Source organism: Procambarus clarkii, chromosome 64, assembly GCF_040958095.1.
Source record: "Procambarus clarkii isolate CNS0578487 chromosome 64, FALCON_Pclarkii_2.0, whole genome shotgun sequence".
NCBI lineage: Eukaryota > Metazoa > Arthropoda > Malacostraca > Decapoda > Cambaridae > Procambarus > Procambarus clarkii.
This window is the reverse complement of record NC_091213.1, coordinates 27,121,872-27,137,020: the sequence shown is the minus strand read 5'-3', so window position 1 is coordinate 27,137,020 and position 15,149 is coordinate 27,121,872. Positions and strand designations below refer to the sequence as shown.

Below are 15,149 nucleotides of genomic sequence, written 5' to 3'. Positions count from 1 at the left end.
CTGGCGGCTCGAGGCTAGGCTAGCTACACGCTCTGGACCGAGTGGCGGCTGGCGGCTCGAGGCTAGGCTAGCTACACACTCTGGACCGAGTGGCGGCTGGCGGCTCGAGGCTAGGCTAGCTACACGCTCTGGACCAAGTGGCGGCTGATTATATGATACAATGCAGGTACACTGTGGTAAAGTCACACACTGATTACTTAGGCAGCGGCACTCCTTAGTTCACACTAGGTCACTCACGACGATCTCCAGCTGTCACCATCACCAGGGGTTACCTGATACCAGTCTGTTTCCCTCTGGTGATTTGTCACTAGGCTTCTAAACAATATAGTCACGATCGCGATTCCGGGCGAGCGCTCGTATATCGAAAAGACGCAGAGTTTAACTTGATAGTGAAGAATGGATGGTGTTCAGTCTATTGGCCGATAGACAGAACAAGACACATCCTCTGGCTACGAATTTCCTCACGTGAATGCCCTTGCCTGGGGCTCAGGGCTCCTTGTGGGACACAACACAAGGGGTTACAGATTGACCAATGGCGTTTCAGCAAAAGAGCGGGAACCAATCATATTGATCGTTCCATGATCAGTAGCAGAGGTGACGTCATGAACACGTTACGACCACGTCACCGTTGTTATTCTCCATCACGCCGGTTGAGGCTGACCTTAAGGTCAGATCTGTCTCCTCGCTGGCGTCCCCTCTCCTCTCTCTCTTGCCTGCCACCTCCTGTGTACTCACTGACCCTTGTGGCAAGTATGCTTAACTTCTCTGTATCTACTTCCCTGTATCTACTTCCTGCCTGGACATACAGTGGCCTCCGTATTATAAACGTATTCCTGGTTAAGTGGGCATCTTGGAGATACCCAAAATGACAGTTTACTATCCAGGGTTAACAGAGATAAGGCTTGTGCACGAGATCGGTGCACTTTGCACTGCAATGAGGCCATTCAAGTCAGCTGTGGGATAATCTTGAGAGACCATACTCTCACAATGCTGATTACAAAACAGTAGTTAGCTTGTTAAGTGACAGACCTATTGAGGTAATGTGGGACTGTATGTCAGAAGGGCAAAGTTGTGGGGAGCCAGTTGGGTCGGTCATCCACCACCACAACCTGATGAGAGACGTGTTCTGTTGGTTCCTACGAGATGGGTCAGCAGCACTGGTCAGGCTGGACTGATTGAAGGCTCTCAACAGGGTCGAATTAGGGTTTGTTTTTGAGATGTTTCGGTGTTTCAGCCAGTCCTCACATACAAGGATCCAAGCTCGTTAATCCAGCCGTCAAACACCCCCCCCCCTGTTTATGAGCGAAAAGCGGTTTACACACGACTCACAACTGATGATGTCCGAACACTTCCGGAACAAGTGCTTCGCTCACGTCCTCTGATCGAACCACAATTCTACAAATGCTTCACCAACTTACTTCAAATACAAATTATCGCCAACAGAACCTAACAATAACCTACGCCTAACTATACATAGCATTTTTATGTATAAGAATGTTCATTTATATATGAGAACAAATCAATTTTTAATATACAGAATTTTCAAATTTATGAATGCGTCTGGGGAGGACAGCCGGTGCTTTAAACAGCCTAGTGTGAGGCCGGGTTGCACCATTTAGGGGTGAATGATTGTTTTGTGGATTGGTACAGATGTTGTATCTGAATCGTCAGGATTGTGTATATATTATTGGGGTGCTTTTTGAATGGCTTTCATTTTGGGGAGATTGGTGAGGCAAAGACGTCCCTTGTCGATGTAATTGTTCGTCTTACACCAGGAGCTCTGGAATCTATGCTTTTTTCTTTATTATATAACAGCAAAAATTTACAAATAAAAGGAAATGTGCCAAAACAATAGAGTACTTGAGCAGCACAACCAACAGCATCATCAGCCGAGCACCAAATGAATACAAACCATGCACGAAAATAATACACAAATATATAAACATCATAGTCATGGAAATACACGGACCAGTGACCAGCGCAAATACACTCACAATAGGGAACATGACCACACACACACATGGACCACTGAGAAGACACTGCAAAGATAACCAGTACCACACAACAAGAAAATAAAAAATACAGAGAAATTCAAACATCAAGGGCCTCCTACAAATGGAGGCCGTTACCACCACCAAGCGTACAATATACATTACAGCAAGTCCCAGCAAGGAAGATACAGAAATACCAAATCATGCAACATATGGGAAAGAAAAAAGAAAAGAAAACACAACTGACCTTTGTCAGAGGACAGAGGCACACACACCAACAGAATGAGCGCATTCCAGAAACAGAACCACACCACACATGCACACATACACATCAACGGGCAGACAAAACACAGACTCGGGATCCCAACAATCAGAGGCTTTTATCATACATCAAAATATAAAAGACAAGAACAAGGACAATAAAAATTGTTACGAACTCGTCACCACCATCGGAGTGTGGCCTGGTAATTCCAGCGCCATCTATGAGTCAGCACTCCATCCCCCCTGGTATTGGACGCAACGTAAACAACGCCATCTGGTGGTGGTAGCCTGACATCAGCAAATGGCTCTGGTTTCCTGCCTTGGCTAGACAGAGGTCGTTGTGGATGACCTAGGGTCAGGTGGCAGATCAAGATCTCAGTGCCATCTAGGTTGTGCTATGTGCATAATATCAATTCCCCAGTAAGTGTTACCTCCTGGTTTCCCCAGTGTACAGTCCTGTTAACTAATGATGTGTCATGACCACAGAGGTGATGTGTGGAGGCAGCAGTATTGGAGAAAGCGGTTTACCTTGGGCGGCCGACGTTTTCCAGACTTAGTCCTGCAAGACGACTAAGTAAGCTGCCACCGATCTAAAGCAGTGTGTGATAACTGCTGTTTACACAGTATTGGAAGAGATCGGCGTACCCCGGAGACTGGCTTGGGGAAGAAGCAGACGACAGTGAGGTGCCTGTTGGGAAGTGCTGCTAGCCGGATGCTAGAGACTTCTGCCAGGGGTTCACTACCCCTGTATCGATTGTTTTGTGGCCCCGATCAGCGTGTGGCTGAGGTTCTCTGCCAGCAAGTGGCTGGAGAGTAGTCGTAGTGTATAGGACTCTCGTGATACTGTCAGTTGGCTGACCCACGTACAAGGTGAAACTCGCAAGTGTTTCCCAGTACGATTGGACAAAGTACTGAGTGAGAGAAACACTGGGGCTTGAACACTGTACGTGAGTGCATTTGATGTCCTGAGTGAAAGGGTATCTGTTATGACCCTGGGTTCTTAGTTGGAAACCAGAGGTCCAATTGAGCTCTTAATAATTACTATACATTCATTGATAGGATTGGATCATGTGAGAAGGATAGTTAATTAACAATAACATTTATACTCGGGCTTCTCTCACCGCTGATGTGTTTTTGTTTCTATCTTCCTTGCCAGACGTAAGACGAATCTTGTTTCTCACAGAGCATTAAGACTCGGTGCTTGTTGATTATCAAATATAATATTGAACTAATTATCAGGTATTCTTAGAATGTTAAAGTAGCCAGTATTGAATGTCGGCGAAGACTTGTAATGTTTATGGCTGTATGATCAGCTAGGTATCTTCCCGGCAGCAGCTTGAGAGATCTCGGTCACTGGGCTCTCCCTTGCTCTTGTCTGGACTGCTATCCTGGTGTCAACATCTTCCCTGTGTGGCTCTGTCTCCTCCTCCTCCCCTCTTCCCTTACCTTATTCTGGGTTTATTTTACAGTTAAGTTTCTTAGTATTACTGTACTGTGCTACTAGCTACGTGTGTGTGTTTTGTTTAGAGGTATTTTAAGCTAGTGTTTTGGCAACACTAAGTGTACTCCATTGTGACTAGGGTACCATGTGGGTCATGGCTACCCAGGCTGCTTCAAGCCTTAAGTGTTTTTCTCCATGTAGACTTTACCCTAGTTTTGTAATTGTAAACCTTGCATCCTGCCTAAGTGGACCAAGATGTTTAACGTAAAATAGTGGTAAAGTAAATAGTTGTATTAATGTATATAGGGGTTATTAGAGGGTTTAATAAATAAGGTATAAGATAGGAGTTTTCCTTTCATCCTGTTGAGTGTGGAATAGGGGATTACCTTAGACTAGACAGATATTCTAACCTAACTAATATTATTTACTGGGAATATTCTTTCCCTGGAGGCCGGGGCCTCCCTATTGCCACTATTGTAGGAACTCTTTTATCTTGTACTATTGGCCCTCTCAGTACAATCACCTGCCCCCCCATAACAGTATCGCTGTACATAGTTGTAGAAGTCTATTTATTCTAATAATTTAGTTTAAGTGTTAAGTGTAAATAAATTTAAAAAGATTATAGTGTATTGTTTATCCCCCCCCCCTCCTTTCTATTCATTACATTATATAGCCGTTTCCTTGAAAACCACTACCGACTCAGGGTCGGATACAACTGACAAGGTTCATCCATCAAGAACCCGGTTACTGGTCCATACTGACTGTAACAAAAATGAACACGGTCAAAGGTAAGGGGGCAGACAAGAGACCCGACTGAACAAAAACTAAAAGCATACCAGTTACACCACACTACACATACCCAGAACAGCCATAACAATCACAGAGGTGAGACACTCTGAACCTCGTTACGTAACACTTGCAGAACCCAGACGAGCATGGGGACGAGGTAGGGAAAAACCCAAAGGAGGGGCTAAAGACCCCCACAGCCACACCGTCTGCAAATCACGGTTGATCACACGGCGGCCATCCCCATAGTATCCTCAAAATAGTAGAGGCGGAAATAGGGACAACCCCCTCTGGAAGGGCAACAGGCTCCTTCAAAACCATTCATAACTCACGGCCACCACAACTACCGCCACCAGGTTCTACAACCACCCATGTCGACCTGCCCACACTGGCAGATACTGGCAGGGCCAACAGGCAGGTATCGACAAGGAAGCCACTGCACCCAGACCTGGCTCGTCGACAATCCCCGCCTCCTCCTCCCCCCCTTTCAGCATCCAAAGTCTCCTCAGGTTCCACAGGTTCAAGGCACCTCGACTTGGCAGCCCCCCTTCCTATGTTTCTGCTTAGGGATTTAGCTTGACCATATGTGATGTATCCCATAGGCGTCGTGTGGGGCACCCCCCTCTTTCCTAAGCAAGGCAGCTGAGGATGCCACCCAAGAAAAGGGAGAAAACCCCCTCCCCTAGAGGCCCCACAGGCGGCTCAGTCACACCAGACCTGCACCCTAGAGCAGAACGAAACACCCCCACTGGAGTCTCCACCAAAGACTCTAACCCAGCTATACAACCAGGCTGTCCATCGACCTCCGATAACTCGGGGCGCTCCACCACCCCCTCGCATGCATCCGGAACAGTCTCTAAAAGACTGCTAAGCTGAACAATACGCTCGGCCAACTCCCTCCCCGGCACTTTCAAGGTCGGTAGCGGCGGATAGTATCCTCAGGGAAGATGTTGATGCAGTCAGCCGCACCAATGGAACATGCTATACCAGGTAGCCCTGCTGGCCACAATGATAAGTACGGAGCTGGCCTTTATACAGATAATGGAAAGTAAACCCCATCAGCAATAACGAATGTGGGACACTCCACTCCAGGGACATCGTCAAAGTCCTGGTTCCAGCGAGCATCCCATGACAGTAACCAGCAGAAACCTTATTTCACCGAATGCTTATGACTTTCCCAAACTGCCCAAACAGCCTAATCAACAGACCATCCGACAGTTCAAAAGAGGCACCACGTACCGCCACATATGTCAACTGCACACTTAGGTTGACGACGCGAACAGTGCCCACTCCATATGGTAGAGGGAAAGGCCACACATCACACTGACAGAGGAACTCCTGGAACACATCTTGATATATAAATTTCACCACCGCATGGCAGTCTTGAAGAAGCAGAACGCCCACCAAATCAGGGAGCTTGACACGTAGTGCATCTACCAACGTAATTCCAAACAACGTGTGGTCCACCAGTGAGAAAAACTCCAAACCAGCCGATGCTACCCTCTTCAAGGGTGACGAGGTAGACTCCATGCTATAAAACATATCGCTCTGAACTGGCAGGTCATCAAACCAAGCCCACCCAGCCACACGACCTCCACCACCTCGGCCTGCATACTAACTGAGGAGCCGACAGTACACCCGTCCGTTCCCTCTAGTGGCCAGTGGATCAATTCAATCCACACTATTAGGTCTGTCTCCAAAGTCTACTGTTTGGGTTGGTGGTTACAGTGTGAAGATATGCGAATGATTCGACATGATAGTGTGTTCGAATTGTGGTCGTGTGAAGGTAACTGATGTTATGAATCGATTTAAGAAGGCGACTGGGACGGTCTTCAATAAAAAAAATTACCTGTGTGAGGAGTATGGGTGCCTAGTCGTCTCGTGGGAGTGGATGGTTGAGGGTGGTGCCGATGTTAACTTTTCTGAATATTCGGTGGTTTCCTAGTTTTGAGAAACGAATGAAGGAGACAAGGAAAGCAGCATAGAGGTCAGTGCAAGTCCAGATGATGTCATCTAGAAACTGCTTTCGTTATGGGAAGAGTGTGGCAAAGGTCTGCATAGTGTTATTTGTATATTTATATGGAAGAGCAGGTATACCCCAGTGAGGATGGAAATGCTGTATGAAAGCCATTCTTCGGGTAGACTCAGTTCGTTAGATGTATACAGGAAGGTTGCCTCCATATTTTTTGTTTACTTTCGGAAAGTTTTTTGTGGGGAGTATTTGGTACGCCGCTATGTCGCTTCCATTATACCTTGCAGGTCAGTTATTTGTTGGATGCTCCGCTGGTCGGTGACGTTGGACGCGTCCCCCTCTGTATGACCCGACTGGTGATGAGGTACTTCGGATGGTTTGTCGGCGGTCCGGATACAGGTCATAGAACAGTGCTGCCGTTTACTGGTGTTTATTAGGTGATTCCCGTCATTGCATAGAGGAGTTGAATCAGTGTTTGGCATTGCGTCAAGCTTGGAGTAATGTAAATGCACGTTTTTTAGAACCAGTGCGTGAGGTGGTGCTTCGCTACATGCATGAATCGTTGGCTGTTACCGTCCGATTACATGTGTGACGTTCAGCAGTCACTCCAACACAACCCGCCTCCACACTATCTTCACGCCTGTGCTTCCGGTCATCTCTCATGGCATATGGGTTGACCCCATCTTCTGGGCAAACTCCCACATACGAGCCCTCAGGGCCAGGTACCATTGTCCCAGCTGACAGAACTGCAGAACCACGTTCCAGAACAGGATCCTCACTCCCAGTGCGAACATCAACATCCAGGATGGCTTCTGCTGCCCCTTCTTGCACGCCAGTAGGAAGAACTACAGGAGACTGAGGAGCAACGGCTGAAGCTGCCGTTGAGGCTCATATGCTCATACCCAGTCTCAGACTGGGTATGAGCCTCATCCTTAACCTAGGACCACATGCAGTCTGCTCCGTTCCTCCAGACACTGGTTTGCCTCCTCCGACCCCCCACAGCTCCACGATGGTCACCCGTCGTGCCAAGGTGCCAGAAATCACCCTCCTCAAACAACCTTACTTCACCACATCACCACCAGCCCCAGCCAGACACCCAGTAACAAAGTGTCCTGGCAGTCAGGCCAGGCCACTTCAAATCCAGGGATCGCATCACAATGGTTGTACTCTTCAAGTCACTTGTGTTGTCCCGTCTTGAGTACTGCTCAGTACTCACTTCCCCCTTCAAAGCAGGAGAGATTGCTGAAATAGAGGGAATACAGAGAACATATACGGCACTCATAGACGCGATAAAGCACCTAAATTTTTGGGATCGTCTCAAAGCCCTCCAAATGTACTCACTAGAAAGAAGACGAGAGAGATATCAAATAATATACACTTGGAAGATACTGGAGGGCCAAGTACCAAATCTACACAGTAAAATAACAACGTACTGGAGTGAACGATATGGAAGAAATTGCAGAATAGAACCAGTAAAGAGCAGAGGTGCCATAGGCACAATCGGAGAACACTGTATAAACATCAGAGGTCCGCGGTTGTTCAACACCCTCCCAGCGAGCATAAGAAATATTGCCGGAACAACCGTGGACATCTTCAAGAGGAAACTAGATTTATTCCTCCAAGGAGTGCTAGACCAACCGGGCTGTGGTGGGTATGTGGGCCTGCAGGCCGCTCCAAGCAACAGCCTAGTGGACCAAACTCTTACAAATCAAGCCTCGCCTCGGGCCTGGCTTGGGGAGTAGAAGAACTCCCAGAACCCCATCAACCAGGTATCAACCAGCCCACACTGATAACAGGTGTGTGACTGACCATTATATAGTACTCTGAGATGGAATCCTTTCACGGTTGCATGGGATATTGATTTATTAAGAGTTTTGTTACTACTTCCAATAGTTTAGCTTTTGATGAATCTGTTTCTTCATGTGGGTTCCTGTTCTCCCAGTCTGTCTTTCCATGGTTGAAATCGCTCGTTATTAACAATGTGGATCCATTCCAGCAAGTGACTGATGCTGCTCTCTCTATTATATTGATGATTGCCATGTTTTATATATCAATCTTCTTTCTGGGGTCTTCTATCATTTAGTGGAAGACTATATTACATCTACTATTATCTTTGCTACTCCCATTGTTATAGTTCCTGTTATATAGTGTCTGAACCCTTCACAGCCTGGGATAAGCCATCTCTTCGAAACTTCAGTCCTTCATTATCATCAGAGTCAATCCTCCTCCTCAACCTCTTCTTTCCTTACTACATAGTAGTCCTGCAGAAAAACTGTATTTGTTATGATTCCTGTTATCTTTGTTTGTCTCAGTGCTATTATATCTGGGTTTTTCTTGTGCTCTCTTACCAAATTCGCTTGTTTTATTTGTAATTCCATCTATGTTTGAGTACATTGCTTTGAAGCTAACTTTCCTTGATACATTTTCACTAGCTCAGCCTCTTGACTATGGTTCCACTGTCGTTGAAAGCATTTCCATGGGCGTCTTGGAGAGGATGGAGTTACTGTTCTGTGAGAGAGATAGCAGGGTCTCGGAGGGTGATGGGGGTAGGTTGTCGGGGCCTAGAGAAGGGGAACAGGGAGGGTAAGAGGCGAGGGGGAAGGGAAGGTTCACTAGGTTCAGTGGGTATTTGATTTTAAACACGGAGGGCCTGGAGTGAGGGGGGGTTTCTATTGGGAGGAAGGTGTGTGTTGCATCTCCCCCGGGGTTGCTAATTCCCCATTCCCATCTGGAATTGCTGGGAATGAGGACTGTGAGTTGTTGTGTCTTTTCTGTCCCCTGCACTTCCACCTTGCATTTGCTGTCCTGATTCTCTCATCCTTTATCGTGTCTTTCTGATGGAATACATTTTTGTATCCCATTACATTTAACACCTTGCTCTTCTTTGCTAGAGTTTCCTCTTTTGAGGACTCGTTCGTGAATACTATCTTTATCATGCGTTCCCTGTCCATGTTGTGCTGGCCCAGCCTTAAAACATTATATTTGCTTTGCTCTGCCTCTCAATCTGTTCCCCATCAGGATCTTTGTTATTAAAGCTTAGACTTTGGCTTTCCATTAACTGACTTGAGCCTTCTTGTTCCTTAAGGACTACTACGTCCACAGCTTTTTCATTTCCAGCAGCAGAATAGTTCTACTTGCCTTGAAGTGGTTGCTTTCGTGGCAAAATCCTTCATTGTTACATTACTTTTGGGATCTTTTTTTTTACCATTTCTGCAAATGTGGAATGTACTGTAGAAGTGACTTCCATTGAAATTTCTTGCTTCTTTGAGGTGTGGTTGTTGTCTGGTCCGGCCTTTGAGTAGGGATCTCTTTGAGGCTTTTTATCTCGTCCTATACTGCTCTCACCTCACCATGTAGACTGCTTTCTCTTCCTTCACGTCTTCCAGTTCCCTTCTGATTTCATGATTTCATCCTATACATGGGTGAAATCTCTGTGAAAGACAGAGAGAGATAGAGGAAGAGAAACAGAGGAAGAGAAACTGAGGAAGTGAGAGAGTAAGTGATAGAGAGAGAGAGAGAGAGAGAGACAGACAGACAGACACACAGACAGACAGAGCGTGTGACTGTGTGATCGTGCATGCCTCTGCTGTTCTCATTAACATGGCATTATCTGCACACATCACATAGGATTCAACTCCTTTAGATAGATCATTACCATTAATATAAAATTATATTGGTTCCTGCACCGAGACTTGATGTTTTTCGCCTCGTGTGATTCTGACTCCTGTTTATTAGGTACTCTCCTCCCCATGTCAGTGCTCTTCCACTTACTCTACTCTTCCTCTAAGGTTTGTGTAGTAGTCTATGATGTCGATCTGTGTCTAAGGGTTGTGAACAATCCTAAACACGTAATTTGTTTACCCATCTTTGCCCCGCCTCATTTTTGTTACTTAATCATGCAACTTTAATTCATTCATTAGGCATTATTTCGTTACTATAAGTCTTTGTTGTTTATATTTACATACCTAAGTGTTACGGCCTCACTTAGCCAGTAACCGGGTTCTTTCTGTTCAAAACTTTCCAAGAGGCCTTAGTGCCTCTTTTACTAGATCCCACCCCGAGTCACAGGTGTGTTATTCAGAACTGGCAGTAATAGTCACTCCAACAGAAATGGTGGTAAACAACACTAAACCATCCCTTCACCACTTGTACTTCTTAACTATATACACTTCTAACATATGTACATAATATAATATCGCAGGTGACACTTTCACACAGGCCACTAAAGCGAACTTCTGTGATCTTCTAACCCGGCGAGTCACCGTCTGTCATCAATGGTACACGACTCAAGGTTCCCTCCCTGAGTCTGTCTTCTATAGTCCTCACGCCGGCGAGTTCACCTTTCTCAGTGTTATAGGTCAGTCCTCCACAGTATCGTCACGGTGCCACAACACCACTTCTCTCCAGCAACTCTGGCAGGGGTCTCCAGCAACACGCTAGCAGGGGTCTCCAGCAACACACTGGCAGGGGTCCCAGCAACACACTGGCAGGGGTCTCCAGCAACACACTGGCAGGGGTCTTCAGCAACACACTGGCAGGGGTCTCCAGCAACACACTGGCAGGGGTCTCCAGCAACACACTGGCAGGGGGTCTCCAGCAACACACTGGCAGGGGTCTCCAGCAACACACTGGCAGGGGTCTCCAGCAACACACTGGCAGGGGTCTCCAGCAACACACTGGCAGAGGTCTCCAGCAACACACTGGCAGGCTTCCTCACAGGCTTCAACTATAACAAGCCTTAACAGACGAGCAGTAATTCCGTCTCATAACTCAACTGGGCCATCCCTTGATACGTCGACTCACCAATACTCCACTGGTTATTACAAACAAATCCCAGTCTCCACCAACACGGCCCAATTGTTCCCACTGGAACCAGTCTTGAGTTGAGGACTGCCCAGGATGAACTGATTCCTGTCGACCAAGTTACCACCCACATCACTTCTGAGGAGCAACAGATGGAATAGTAAGCAGGACACTACACAGGGGTCAGTAAGATCAAAGCCTTCAACTGGGGAGCAGAAAAAGGGGTCGGGTGCGCTCAACAGATGGCCCTCGATATAAGCCTAACGTGTGCTCTATGTATATACTGGCTGCCTGTCCCAAGACACAATGAATTATTATTATTCACATAATAATTATTATCAGTGAACACGTGGCAACAGTGGCCAGTATCTGTTAGCATATTCTTGTGTTGCCAGACATAGTATGTTAGCATATTCTTGTGTTGCCAGACATAGTATGTTAGCATATTCTTGTGTTGCTAGACATAGTATGTTAGCATATTCTTGTGTTGCCAGACATAGTATGTTAGCATATTCTTGTGTTGCTAGACATAGTATGTTAGCATATTCTTGTGTTGCCAGACATAGTATGTTAGCATATTCTTGTGTTGCTAGACATAGTATGCTAGCATATTCTTGTGTTGCTAGGCATAGTATGTTAGCATATTCTTGTGTTGCTAGACACAGTATGTTAGCATATTCTTGTGTTGCTAGGCACAGTATGTTAGCATATTCTTGTGTTGCCAGACATAGTATGCTAGCATATTCTTGTGTTGCTAGGCATAGTATGTTAGCATATTCTTGTGTTGCTAGACATAGTATGTTAGCATATTCTTGTGTTGCTAGACACAGTATGTTAGCATATTCTTGTGTTGCTAGGCACAGTATGTTAGCATATTCTTGTGTTGCTAGACATAGTATGTTAGCATATTCTTGTGTTGCCAGACATAGTATGTTAGCATATTCTTGTGTTGCCAGACATAGTATGTTAGCATATTCTTGTGTTGCCAGACATAGTATGTTAGCATATTCTTGTGTTGCTAGGCACAGTATGTTAGCATATTCTTGTGTTGCTAGACATAGTATGTTAGCATATTCTTGTGTTGCTAGACACAGTATGTTAGCATATTCTTGTGTTGCTAGGCACAGTATGTTAGCATATTCTTGTGTTGCTAGACATAGTATGTTAGCATATTCTTGTGTTGCTAGACATAGTATGTTAGCATATTCTTGTGTTGCCAGACATAGTAGGCAGCATTCTTGCTGGAAAACTGAGCCGGAACAAGTCTTCCTCTGTTTCCATAATATCCTTAATTTTCATAATTAATTTAATTTCATTAACTGCTTAATCAACATTATAACATTACAATATTTATTTAAACTCCAGACTTACAATTTGTAGTCTTCCCTGCTTGGAGACCATTTGCACCACTCCGGTTAATCCCTAAATAACACAGCTTTCCTCGTCAGTAGTTTCCTGTCAAGATGGTACTGAACACTTAGTGATCTTGCCACACTGCCTGCCAAACCTGCTGTTATCTCCTCGGCACTGAGCACTTAGTGATCTTGCCACACTGCCTGCCACACCTGCTGTTATCTCCTCGGTACTGAACACTTAGTGATCTTGCCACACTGTCTGCCACACCTGCTGTTATCTCCTCGGTACTGAACACTTAGTGATCTTGCCACACTGCCTGCCACACCTGCTGTTATCTCCGAGAACGTCCAGAGTTCACGTAGTCTTCAGAGGAAGACTACGTTGTACATAATAGTGTTTATTCCTCCCCCGTGTGATAATCTATATATTATTTATGGTGACGGTGATAATTATATTATTAAGTTTTTTCCTTTGTCTCCCTTCCCCTTTAATTTACTTGCGTTACGGATCACATCCCTTGAAAGCCACTACTAGCTTGGGGCCGGATACCCTATTTCTAACAACATCAGAGAAAGAACCCGGTTGCGACCCGAGAGGGCCGTAACATACACTGTCTGCCACACCTGCTGTTATCTCCTCGGCACTGAACACTTAGTGATCTTGCCACACTGCCTGCCACACCTGCTGTTATCTCCTCGGCACTGAACACTTAGTGATCTTGCCACACTGTCTGCCACACCTGCTGTTATCTCCTCGGCACTGAGCACTTAGTGATCTTGCCAAACCTGCTGTTATCTCCTCGGCACTGAACACTTAGTGATCTTGCCACACTGCCTGCCACACCTGCTGTTATCTCCTCGGTACTGAGCACTTAGTGATCTTGCCACACTGCCTGCCACACCTGCTGTTATCTCCTCGGCCCTGAACACTTAGTGATCTTGCCACACTGCCTGCCACACCTGCTGCTATCTGCTCGGCACTGAACACTTAGTGATCTTGCCACACAGCCTGCCACACCTGCTGTTATCTCCTCGGCCCTGAACACTTAGTGATCTTGCCACACAGCCTGCCACACCTGCTGTTATCTCCTCGGTACTGAGCACTTAGTGATCTTGCCACACTGCCTGCCACACCTGCTGTTATCTCCTCCTGTTGATAATTGTAAATTACGCCCTCACCTTCATTCTCACCTGCACCTGACTATTATGAATTTGTTTTTTTCAGTTTAGTAAGTTTAATCTGCCGTCTTCCCTTCACACCAAGGCCTCCAGTCTTCCCTTCACACCCCGGCCTCCAGTCTTCCCTTCACACCCCGGCCTCCAGTCTTCCCTTCACACCCCGGCCTCCAGTCTTCCCTTCACACCCCGGCCTCCAGTCTTCCCTTCACACCCCGGCCTCCAGTCTTCCCTTCACACCCCGGCCTCCAGTCTTCCCTCCACACCCCGGCCTCCAGTCTTCCCTTCACACCCCGGCCTCCAGTCTTCCCTTCACACCCCGGCCTCCAGTCTTCCCTTCACACCCCGGCCTCCAGTCTTCCCTCCACACCCCGGCCTCCAGTCTTCCCTTCACACCCCGGCCTCCAGTCTTCCCTCCACACCCCGGCCTCCAGTCTTCCCTCCACACCCCGGCCTCCAGTCTTCCCTCCACACCCCGGCCTCGCGTCTTACTTTACTCTGATGCTCATTCCCGTTAGACATTTTTTCCTGCTTAATTTCCTCTATATTAAAGGTCTCAAGCCCTTGTCTCTGCTTCATCTTGCTCCTGTTTCATTTTCCCAAGATTTGTTTAGTTCAGAATTCATCTCTTTCGTTTATTCTGTCTTTCGCTTTTCACATTCTCTCACTGGACACTGTTCGTGTTCTCCCTGGTAGATTTATCAACGTTGCTCCGGGAGCTGGTTACACGTCGTGTTTCATTGTTGAAAATATAGTTTAAAGACCAGGTGTGCCAATTACACTAATTAGACGCACCAATCACAACAGGTGAGAGGATTTCTAACAGTCGTCCGTCTGTAATTAACTTGAGTTCTCTCTCACGCTCACACAACTATGTGGCTTTTATTATTTCCAATATTCCCTTCTTCTCCTACTAATAACTTTCTAATAACTTCCCATGTTATTAGTCATTTTTTCCCTTGTTTTTTTTCTCCTGTGTTGTTTTTGCTATGGCTTATTTAAATGAGATTTTGTTTTCACACAGTCATATATAGACTGGAACTTGAGGCTCTCACAGCAGGAGCGTCGCAAGTTTAAGGCCAGAGTCGACACGTTATAAGTAGGTCAGAATATTTGGTTTATAAAGTACATATTTCATAAGGCTGCAGTAGGCAGGGTACAACGACCTAGGTTCTCGTAGTCGCTATTACCACAACTACCACCACCTGTCCTGGGACACCTACCACCACAACCAACACTACCATTACCACCATACACGCCACCACAATTGCCACGCCAACAACCACACTTGCACCCCAATCACTCCAGTAAACACAGTCGCCACCACCCCCATAACCACCACAATTTCTATCGCCATTATCATC

The 15,149-nt window shown here is 46.3% G+C and overlaps 1 protein-coding gene across 1 annotated transcript; it reads left to right on the top strand.

Annotated features, from left to right (window-relative positions):
• Positions 1-5,426: 5,426 nt before the first annotated feature.
• LOC123769114 (uncharacterized) lies at positions 5,427-14,303 on the top strand. Its single transcript, XM_069309311.1, has 2 exons — positions 5,427-5,527; positions 13,835-14,303. The coding sequence occupies exons 1-2, from the start codon at positions 5,427-5,429 to the stop codon at positions 14,301-14,303; spliced, it is 570 nt and encodes a 189-aa protein (XP_069165412.1).
• Positions 14,304-15,149: the final 846 nt, after the last annotated feature.

What these genes read in the sequence shown, in the direction of transcription:
- LOC123769114 (XM_069309311.1), top strand. Translation starts at nt 5,427, where the DNA reads ATGTTGATGCAGTCAGCCGCACCAATGGAACATGCTATACCAGGTAGC. An exon ending in CTTTATACAGATAATGGAAA is followed by an intron (nt 5,528 to 13,834) that starts GTAAACCCCATC and finishes TGTTTTTTTCAG; the next exon opens with TTTAGTAAGTTTAATCTGCC.